Here is an 11,159-nt window from a genome sequence, read left to right on the forward strand (position 1 = left end):
GCATGTAAGTTCCAAATTCTCCACCACGTATGAACTCACCACGTTAGCACCACTTGCACTATCAATAATCATAGAGCAAATTCTACCCTTTATCCCCCACCTTGTATGAAAAGTATTTTTCCTCCTTAAATCAGCTATAATGACATTCATACCCTCCAATGGTGTGGTCATCATACGAAGTACTTCAGCTAAGTTGGTGTCGTTTTGAGTTCCAGCTTCAAATTCCTTACATGTTTGAGACATCTCAAGAAAATATCAAAGAAAACAGTATCTATCAATTTGGCTCTTTTTTTCTCTCTATTGATCTCACACTCTCTTGCCTTTTTCCACTCAAATTACTACCTTTGGCTGGATCCTTTTGAATTTATATATAAACCCTACTAGTAACAATCTTTTAGAAATAAGATGTAGAAAGAAAAAGAATTTACCAACTCCCAGACCAATTGGGAATGATGAGACAAGAAAAAAGATCAATTTGTGTAAAAAGAAGACCTCCAAATTTCCCCTCTTCTTGATTTTCCTTCTTGATGTTGGAAACCAAGAACACAATAAAACACGGAGTTTATGAAAGTAGCTTAATTTGCAAACACGTTTTTTTTTTTTTTTTTTTTTTGCTATAGAGCTTACCTTTTAAGATACTATAATAAAAACAAGAATTTTCATTTTTTTTTTAACGAAACTCCCAAGATTATCAAGAACGGAACCTTGATTGAACCGCTCTGATACCACTTGATAATAATCGGGTTACTTGAACAAAACAAGATTATAATGCGGAAGCGAAAATATGAAGATTAAAGACAAGAATATAAAGATAGGCGAAATTCAAGAATAAAATCCCCAAATTTCAAGATTAAGTGATAAGAACCCTAATTGGTCTTAGTATTCAAAATTAGCGGATTAAGACTAATTAAGATACTAATAGAGTCAATTCAAGAACTTATATCAAAAGGTGATCTAGACCCCTATTTCGAAGAAATTAGAGACAATAATTAGTATAAGACTAATTACCTTCTTTAATTTACGAATAAGAACCAAAGATATCAAATACGAATTAATCTTACCTCTTAAAAAAAATCGTTCTTATAAGGTTGCAAGATAAATCCAAAGTAGCCACACAAAGGTGTAAAATAGAGAAACTCTCAATAATAATAATATTTGTCTTATGAAAATAACAAAATCCAACCATATATAAAGGGAAACCTATCCCAAATAGAATGGGATTCGAATTCTACTCTTATGGAAATAATAAATAATAAAACCTAACTAGGATTAAACTAGGACAATAAGTAAAACCTTTCCAAGAATTGCCTAACCAAAGTAAGGAAAGAAGTGCCAAATCCTGGCACCAAATCCCATGGCCAGAATGTGATGACCAAGGAATCACTTTTCAGCCCATTATTTGGGCGTGAGAAGCAGCCCATTTTAGGGCAGAATTTTAAGCTCATTGGGCCTCCTTTGGGGTTCCATGTGGGCCTAATTTTCCTCCTTTTGGGTTTGGACTTGGATCATGAAATATGTGTAGCACTTAGTACATTCTTTGTCATTATTCTTGGGCTCTTCTTCTACGATAAATAACTTGTTGATTTTTCATTGAAGCTCGTCAACCTTTAATGGAGGTATGCCACCGTGGATGCTATCATGTAGTGATTGGTACTAGTCCATTCTTAATCAAGAAATCTCGAGTTCAAGTCCTCTTGGGTACGGAGTCACCCTATTAGGGAGTGCTTTGTCCCCCAATGTGGAGCTACCTAGGACGAATCTGGATTTAATCGGGCACCAATGAGGCTACCGGACACCGGGTGGGAAACCATTTTTTTTTTTTTTTTTTTTTTTTAGCTAAAATGGGTGCAAATGATTATAATCTGCAAAAAATTGGCTACAAATTAGGCAGTGTTTTAGCAACATGGCTGGTTATAGAAACCAAGAATTTATATTTATTTATTTTTGAAAAAGGAAACCAAGAATGTTTTTTCTCCATTTCCCCAAATTTTCTTCCTCTTTTCTCCATCACTTGTACTTGAATCAACAGTTTAATCAAGAACATGAATTTACCTTTATCTCTTCCATAAAAAGGTACATACCCTTTTTTATTTATGCTGTAAAGATGCAAAATTTATGTCTTTTTCTTTGGGTTCAAAATTACCCAAAACAGTTGAATCAAGAACACAAATTTCTCTTATTATATAAAGGGTGGTAACCCTTTTTTTTTCTTTCTTTTTTTCTTTTTTTTTAAATATATGCTGCAAAGGTGCAAACTTTATGTTGTTTTTTTTGGGTTGAATCAAGAACACAAATTTATCTTATTATATATAGGGTGATGACATTTTTTATGCATGTTGTAAATGTGCAAACTTTATGTTTCTTGGGGTTGAATTAAGAACACAAATTTATCTTATTATATATAGTGTGATGACCTTTTTTTATGTATGCTGCAAAGGTGCAAACTTTATGTTTTTTTGGGGTTGAATCAAGAACATAAATTTATCTTAATATTGTATATAGGGTGGTACCCTTTTTTTTAAGTATGTTGTAAATGTGCAAACTTTATGTCTTGTTTAGGTTACACCATTAGCCAGAACTGTTGAATCAAGAGCACAAATTTATCTTACTATACAAAGGTGATGACCTTTTTTTTATGTATGCTGCAAAGGTGCAAACTTTATGTTTTTTTGGGTTGAATCAAGAACATAAATTTTATCTTATCATATATAGGGTGGTACCCTTTTTTTTTAAGTATGTTGTAAATGTGCAAACTTTATGTCTTTTTTAGGTTTCACCATTATCAGAACTGTTGAATCAAGAACAGAAATTTCTCTTATTATATAAAAGGTGGTACTTTTTGTTAATATATGCTGCAAAGGTGCAAATTTTATGTCTTTTTTGGGTTCACCGTTGCCCAGAACAGTTGAATCAAGAACACAAATTTCTCTTATTATATAAAGGGCGATACCCTCCCCTTTTTTTTTTTTTTTTAATTATGTGAGCTGTAAAGGTGCAAACTTTATGTCTTTTTTTGGGTTTCACCATTACCCACAGCAGTTGAATCAAGAATACAAATTTCTCTTGTTATATAAAAGGTACAAACTTTATGTCTTTTACCTAGAACAGTTTAATCAAGAACAGAAATTTCTCTTATTATATGCCAATAAAAGGTGGTAACCCCTTTGGCCCCTTTTTCTTTTTATGTGTGTGCATGCAATTTCCAAATGTGTAAAGTACCTTTATGTTTGTTTTTATCCTTTTTGTCTTATGTAATGATGTTATTTGTTGGATGTAAACAAGAGCAAGCATCTCAATTACCTTTTAGAAGAACTTTTTTCCAAAATACTGCACCTTTAATGAAGGCAATTAAACAAAAGTTCCCTTTGATTGAGGTGTTAATCTCCAATTTGTTTGTGATTATCTCAGATTTATCCTTCTTTTTGCCCTTTTTGGGGTTACATAATTTTGGTGGTTGGAAGTAAGAGTGAGGATTGAAATGATGATAGTTTGAAAATGTAAGAAGGAAGCATGCGTTGGTGTAATCATTTGAATAACTGTTTATTATAATTCTGCTTTGCCCTTTCCATTTCTGTATGAAACTTGTGGGAAAAAATTGATCTCCCTACAAATTTTTCTTTCTAATGAGATTAAGGCGTCGCCAATGCATTCTTTCTTGTGCTTCCTACTACAAAGTAAGCTTCTTTCTTCCTTTTAATCTTCTCAAAAGTTTGGTTGTTAGCTTGGTTTAATGCGAGCATAGTTGAATGGAATGGATGCTGATGATTGGTGTTAGCAGACCCCAACTAGTTTGGGATTGAGGTGTAGTAGTTTCCGTCAATGAATGCAAGCATAGTTGGACAGAACGGGTCAAGTTGAGGAAAATGGATGTTGATGATCTGTATTAGCACACCCCAATTAGTTTGGGATTGAGGTGTAGTAGTTTCCATTAGGGAATGCGAACATAGTTGAACAGAACAGGTCAAATTGAGCAAAATTGATGTTGATAATTTGTGTTTGCGAACTCCAACTAGTTTAGGATTGAGGTGTAGTAGTTTCTGTTAATGAATGCAAGCATAGTTAAACAGAATTGGTCAAATTGAGCAAAATGGATGTTGATTATCTGTGTTAGCGAACCCCAACTAATTTGGGTTGAGGTTTTGTAGTTTCTGTTAATGAACAAGCATAGATGATGGGAATGAATAATAGGTTTCATTAGTTCACGCTGCCATTCTTGAATCCTTCAGCAATGTGGGTTGCTTTGGTTATCCCAGGCAAGATATGATCTTGATATCCGCAATGACTCCTCCTATGCTGAATGCACGCATAGTTGAACTATGCTTGTTGCTTCCTTGTTCTTCTTGTTTTTTTCCTTAGCAATATTTTAGTTGTCTGAAAGTATGGTTGTTTATAGCTTGGTTGAATGCAAACATAGTGGAGTCAAACGGCTCAAATTGAACGAAATGGATGTTAGTGATTTCTAATAGCGGACCCCAACTAGTTTGGGATTGAGGTGTAGTAGTTCCCGCTAATTAACAAGCATAGATTTGATCTTGATATCTGCCATGGTTCCTCCTATGGTTAAAGCTTTTGAACTAATTCGACGGTGGGACAACTTCGTTCATTCTATTAGATTGTATAATACGTAGATCTGAGGCTAGATGGTAGGACGATTGAAATGTCGTCACTGATTGTAGGTGTTGACTTGAAAAGCATTAACTTGCAACTTTCTTGAAATCACTGTTTGAATTTCTCTGCTGCACTCTGCTATGATCTATATTATGCAACTTGATACATTTGTTGTTTTTTAGTGCATTCGGTGCTGGGATAGAGTAGCTTCCTTCTTGCCTATGATATTTAAGTCAAAATCATTTGCACTGAGTGAACTCTACCAAAGGAGTAGAGTTAGAGCCCTAACACAGTAGTTTCATTTCGATTTGACTAACTTTTAGAAATAAAATAAAAAATTTGTAGTGGATTTAGCTTGTGTCTATGTTTCATTCCATATTGTGATCAGTTTACTTAATTTTCTTTAACCAAACCCTTTTCACGCGCAGCAGCTGAAAATAATCTTGAATCTGGAAGTCATACTATAAGCCTCTTAGATTGTGTTTATCTTTCTTTATTTTGGTATATCTTTCATGCATTTCTTCTTCAAACTTCAAAGCTTGAATTCGTCACATTTCATTGTGTAACTTACTTCCATTAGCAATTTATAATAAAGCCAAGTACACTTCTATTCCTAATTTTACCTCACAGAACTTATGAATTCAGGCTGATGAAGATGAAAGTAATTGGCACAGAAAGAAGCTAGATGAGGAGCCAGCATGGTCATGCAATTCTCCTCACGTAATTTCACAGTTTGCTCAATGCTTTAGTGAGTGCAATTTTTTTTTCTCTAAGTTACCACCTAAATGTCTCTGCATCTGTACTATTTTTATCTACAGTTCGAAAAGTTTCTCCTAGGTAGTGCACTGGAGTGTATTTTAATATTTCAAATCTTTCTTTTTTGTTAAATTCATAGTACAACAAATATGTGTTTTTGTGATGTCTCTGTTTCTTATACATTGCAATTTTTGTGGTTGTCTAAACAGAAACTGTTTTTCTTAATAACCATGGTCTAATTAGAATAACGCAAAGCATACTGAAACAAACGACTTTAAATATAAACTTCAAGAAGCACCTATTAGTTTTTTTTGTTGGGGCTGTTGTTACCTTTACTTAATATGTTCGTTTCATTTATCTATATTCTGATGGCTGTAGCTAATGCTATGGTTGGACCACGAGCATGGATAGGAGGAATCTTCAACCGCTCGAGCAATAAACGGTTCGGAAGCGATAAATATCTTAACTACCCTTTAACTCCTCTTCAGGTAAATCAGAGTACCCTATTTGGCCTTTGCGTTTATCTAACCTTTACCTTTATTTCGTGTCCTATCTGGTAGAATCAGTTCCTTTGTTAAGTGGTTCTTTCTGTTGGTAGAAATTTGTTGAGACTATTATGGAAGTTTTTTCTTTTTACTTCCCTTTGTAATATTTACCTTCTTAACATATTAAATTTGGATATATATTTAATTTCTGCCAGGAACAAAGCTTACACAGGCTTCAAGAACGGCTAGGAGTACCTTTTGATGAAACACGCCTAGATCATCAAGTATTTCCAAAATGCCTGTTCTATTTTTATTTCATTCTAGTTTTGTTTCATTGTTACCATGAAGCATTAATCCCTTAGAGATAGCAAAATTGCAACTTGCTACCGTCATTTAGAGGCAATTTTTTATAAGGGACTTGGAATGCTATATTTATTGATCCAAGTTATCTACCTTTTGTTTTACAATTTATCAACAACATATTGTTTTAAAATCTTTTATACTCGATAGACGTATTTATCAGAATAATAATGAAAGAATTATATTATACTAGTAATATTCCCAGAACAGTTTTGCCCCAGGCATTATGGGAATATTACAAATATTCCGTCTCTCTGACACCGACATCACTATTTTGTTACATTTAATCGCAATGATAAATTAGTTTTTATTATGATATGAGAGCAGTAACTTACTTTATAAAAGTTGGAAAATTTGTACCTCTGCTTCCTTTATTTTTTCCGGATTTTGTGTCTAACAACTGTACCTGCATCTCTTTTGAATTATAATCTCATTTATGTTTTTCTGGTTACAACCTGTATTTTAGAATATAACTAACTCCAATTTTCAGGAAGCTCTTCAAGCTTTATGGAATGCAGCATTTCCAAATGTTAAGCTTAAAAGTTTGATCTCCGAGCAATGGAAAGAAATGGGCTGGCAAGGAGCAAATCCATCAACTGACTTCAGGTCAAGTTCAGCCCTTTGAGAGGCTAGATGTTTTGTCAAGACACGTCGATATTTTTGTCACTTTACGTAGGATGAAATGTGTAAGACCTCTTGGAAAGAGGTGATCCATTTCTGTATTTCAACTGTAATACTCCTTCCCTCCTAATTTATGTGACACTCTTTCATTTTTTGTCGGTCCCAAAAAAGAATGACACCTTTCTCTATTTAGTACTCACAATTTAACTTTAAACTTCTCATTTTACCCTTAATGAGATGATTTACAGTCACATAGATATCCATGGCTTATTTTAGAGCCACTAGTTTCAAAAGTCTCTCCTTCACTGTTAAACTCCGTGCACAGTCAAACGCAGTCACATAAATTGGGACGGAGGGACTACTAAGATATGTGCTTGAATGCATATCTCAAATATCTCCCCACTTCTAGCTCTTAGTCTAAGCTGTTTATCTCATTTGAAAAATCTTATTGTTGTAGGGGTTGTGGATTTATTTCGCTCGAGAATTTGCTATATTTTGCAACAAGATATCCGGTATGATTGTTCGGCTGTTCTGCAAAGAGATTAAATTGCTCAGTAGGATAAGTGTTCATAGTATGATTGTCATAATTAATAATCATAACTAATTGTGGATATTCAAAATCAAGGGTTGTTTTCATAGGTTGCTTTGCAAGCAAAGTGGATCGAGAGCAACGTGGGAGTACCCATTTGCAGTTGCTGGGATTAATGTTACATTCATGTTGATTCAGATGCTGGACTTATACTCAGGTAGACAGCATGCTGCAAATTTGTGTAACTGCTTATCGTTGAATCTTTGGATGCGTTTCAAAAAACAGAAACGCAAAACATTGACAATACTTCTGAGGATACTTTTAATGTTCTAACTAATTCGTACTGTTAAAAACCATCTCCACTGCATTCAAATATCAATATAATATTTCATCTTATCTATTATTCCTTCTGTGCCAATTTATGTGAAGGTGTTTCACTAGTCATAGAATTTAAGAAATAACGGAAGAATTTTGATACTTGTAGTCTAATAAAATAAGTCAGAGAGATTTATGTGGCTAGAAATCATCTCATTAGGGGTAAAACGGGTATTTGAAATTTAAATTGTAACTAAATATAGAAAGATGTCTTTCGTTTTGGGACTGACCAAAAAGGAAAGTATCCATAAATTTGGACAGAGGGAGTATTTTGCTAAGATTTTCCTGGCCACATTTTGTCCTCCTTTTGTCCTCCTTTTACTATAGTCTAATGTATTTTCTTCTTTTTTTTGCACTAATTTGTGGACTGGATATAGTCATGGCTGGTTATTCTCTGATTTTTTGTTTTCTCTGTTAGTATCTATAGATGGCCTTTCAGCTAGAAAACATTATGTTATTGCTTAGAATAAAAAACCTTCAACATTTTAGAGTAACTGAAAAATATGAACCAGCATTAATACTTCTTTTTCTGTTGCAGAAAAGCCAAGGTGTCTTCCAGGATTGAATTTTGTTAAGTTAATAGGAGGTAAGCCAGTAAGGTTCATAGAAAATAAATTTTAAGTATTTGTGAATCACTGTTCTATTTAGATGAACTTGCTTTTTGAAAAAAACTGCAGAAGATGATGAGGCATTTGATGTTCTATACTGTATAGCATTTGCGATGATGGATGCGCAGTGGCTGGCTATGCATGCTTCATATATGGATTTTAACGTATATACTCTCTCTCTCGCTCTCTCTCTCTCTCTCTCTCAGTAAGTAACACATAAGCTATGTCTCTCGTACATTCGCCCTTCCTCACAGACGTGCAGGGGGTGGAGCTAGAAGTTGACTTACGGGTTTATGTAAACTCAGTAGCTTTAGTTCAAACCCTGTATGTGAACAAAAATTAAATTCTGAACCAATTAGTAACACTTGATGTCGTTATCCTAGAAATTTGAACCCAGGACGTTCAAATCCTGGCTCTGCCTCTGCACATATGTTGACCAAATGTGGAATATGTCATGAGCTTATCACTTAAGATTAATCTCAATGCACTTGTTTATTAATGCTGAGTTTTTGTGATTGAAGACTAACACTTAGGAGAAAGCATTAAAATATAGGTCCTCTAGTTCAAACGCAACTTTCATGTCTGTCCGACTTCATCTCTTAAGCATGGTACAGGTATAGAAATTTGATCTGCATCCACATTAGATTGGCCACGCCCTTATGAGATGAAGGGCTTTGAAGTTTTATAATTTGGCAAAACTGAAGCTCAATATTTACATGTTTGTCTGGAGAACAGTCACATAAAGGGCAGCCGGGTGCACTAAGCATCCCGCGTTCACTCAGGGTCCAGGGAAGAACCGAACCCCAAGGGAGTGTAGTGTAGGCATCCTGCCCTGACGCAAGCATTAGTGACTGATTCCACAGCTCGAACCCGTGACTTATAGGCCGCATGAAGACAACTTTACCATTGCCACAAGTCTAATTAATATACCTACAGCCTATGTTACTCGGACTCTTCACTTTCGGTGCCGCACCCGTGTCGACACGACATGGGTGTGGGTGTGGGATCCGTACCCGATCTAGTCAACTGATTTTGGATACTTTGACCAAAATCGACAGAGAAATTGGGGACGAATTCAATGATTTCTTTAATCAAAACAAAAGCTAAGGCGAAATTGAAGAAAATGGATACCTTGTATCTAGAAATTTCTATGTCACTCCTTTTCCTTTTTTCTCCTTCCTGGATTCTCCCCTTGATCAATATTTTTTCCTCAAGTGTTCCACATAATATCTCATAATTTAGGTTTTATAACTCTATTTTTAGATATTTGAATTTGTTTTAGCCGAATCCCCGCACCCGTATCCATAACTGGATCCGTATCCCCGAATCTTAAAATTTAGATCACGAAGGATCCGACCTCTAGATCCTCACCCGTATCGGACACCCGCACCTGAGTCCGAGCAACTTAGCCTACATCACATCTGCTTTGCGTGCTTTCTTTTCCCTTAAGGTGCTATCCCATTAATTAAATTTATGCAAATTACTCTAGATGAAAGTTCACTCACCGGAATACTACCCGAGGCATGTATCTCGTGAAGTTTTTTCCGCTTCCAGAAGAAAAAAGAGAAGGGCTCCAAACAATGTCTTAGACGAAAAAGCCATGTGAAAATGAAATGAGCATGCAGTTTGATCTGTTGTTATCAATATGACAAAGTGGTGAAGATATATTGTCACTACCAGAAAAGCGTTAATTTCCAGCAGAATCCATCGGTATTTGGCTCATTCGGTAATGTTTCAGACGACTTTCTGTTGGAAATTCCTTAGCAACGAGCCAAATTCCGATGGGACGTCCGTAAAAGATTAGCGATTTTCTAGTAGGGTGTTATATCTAAAACAGAAAGGAATGTTTCACTTTTGTAGCTTACGTTCTCTTCTATATATTCTACTAAATGGTTTTTGTGTTATTCCATCAGGACGTTTTGCAAGCGACGAGGACACAGTTAGAGAGGGAATTATCATTAGAAGATATACAAAGAATAGAAGAACTGCCAGCATTTAACCTGATATAACACACACACTTCTTGTTCTCCCTCTATAATAGCTTGGAAGTTCTTCTGCAGAAAGAACTTTGATGGTCATAATATCTGCAGATTGGCTACTGGTTTAGAAAATTGCTGCTATTAAAAATAGGCAGAATGTTATGAAAGGATTTAGATATATCCAATAGCCAGACCTGAAATTTTTTTGTACAAAAGGGGGAGGTTCTGGCAACTCAATGTTACGTAATGGGTCCAAAATTTTCTAGGAGTCTATTACTCCTATCTGAGATTTAAATGCTAATAGTAGGAAATATAGAGAACATCTAATGCTCTTTATTTTTAATTTTAATTTTCTTCTATATAAATATCGGATTGACATGAGTGTAAATGAAGTGACACAGACAATGAAGATTCATATAGTTGATTTTAACTTGCTTGTGATTGAAGTGTAGTTGTTGAATGTTACTGAATAGGCTAAGGAAATCTTGTCGGGAGTTGATTAACAATGTTTGCCGGTAGAAAATATAGGAAACTTCTAGTGCTTCTTTTACTTTTATTTTTTATTTTGTTTTTCTATAATATTGGATAGAGACGAGTTTAAATGGAGCGACATAGCTAGTGAAATTCATTTCGCTGAACCTAACTTGCTTGGAATTGATGCATAGTCAGAAGAAGTGTTACTGGATTAGTGACATGTATTAAGTGCAACTCATAAGGTTAAATAAGTTTTAAAGATTGAATAAGCATAACATAGAACCAATCATTTGTATCTATCCAACTTAGTTTTGATCCATAAATTTCTTTCTATTTTGTTTTTGTCAAGGAAAAGGAAGACAAC

At 34.7% G+C, this 11,159-nt stretch overlaps 1 protein-coding gene across 16 annotated transcripts; it reads left to right on the top strand.

Annotated features, from left to right (window-relative positions):
• Window positions 1–1,639: 1,639 nt before the first annotated feature.
• LOC132630517 (uncharacterized) lies at window positions 1,640–10,641 on the top strand. Of its 16 annotated transcripts, none has more exons than XM_060346114.1 (11): window positions 1,850–2,073; window positions 2,560–2,618; window positions 5,254–5,328; window positions 5,743–5,852; window positions 6,065–6,133; window positions 6,700–6,815; window positions 7,288–7,342; window positions 7,456–7,576; window positions 8,273–8,320; window positions 8,412–8,506; window positions 10,256–10,641. In XM_060346114.1, exons 3-11 carry the CDS (start codon window positions 5,307–5,309, stop codon window positions 10,349–10,351), a joined length of 732 nt encoding a protein of 243 aa, XP_060202097.1. In that variant the 5' UTR covers window positions 1,850–2,073; window positions 2,560–2,618; window positions 5,254–5,306; the 3' UTR covers window positions 10,352–10,641. The 16 variants fall into 16 exon arrangements, with proteins under 16 accessions (XP_060202146.1, XP_060202097.1, XP_060202100.1 ...); XM_060346136.1 differs by having other exon boundaries at window positions 1,852–2,073; window positions 5,254–5,356; XM_060346163.1 differs by lacking the exons at window positions 1,850–2,073; window positions 2,560–2,618 and adding an exon at window positions 1,640–1,799 and having other exon boundaries at window positions 5,254–5,356.
• Window positions 10,642–11,159: the final 518 nt, after the last annotated feature.

The sequence above is a fragment of the Lycium barbarum genome, chromosome 1, assembly GCF_019175385.1.
Source record: "Lycium barbarum isolate Lr01 chromosome 1, ASM1917538v2, whole genome shotgun sequence".
Classification (NCBI taxonomy): domain Eukaryota; kingdom Viridiplantae; phylum Streptophyta; class Magnoliopsida; order Solanales; family Solanaceae; genus Lycium; species Lycium barbarum.

Coding starts and splice junctions, on each gene's coding strand:
- LOC132630517 (XM_060346096.1), top strand. CDS start 3,624: ATGAGATTAAGGCGTCGCCAATGCATTCTTTCTTGTGCTTCCTACTAC. Junction 6,816..7,287: donor AATCCATCAACTGACTTCAG/GTCAAGTTCAGC, acceptor TTATTGTTGTAG/GGGTTGTGGATTTATTTCGC. Junction 8,321..8,411: donor TTTTGTTAAGTTAATAGGAG/GTAAGCCAGTAA, acceptor AAAAAACTGCAG/AAGATGATGAGGCATTTGAT.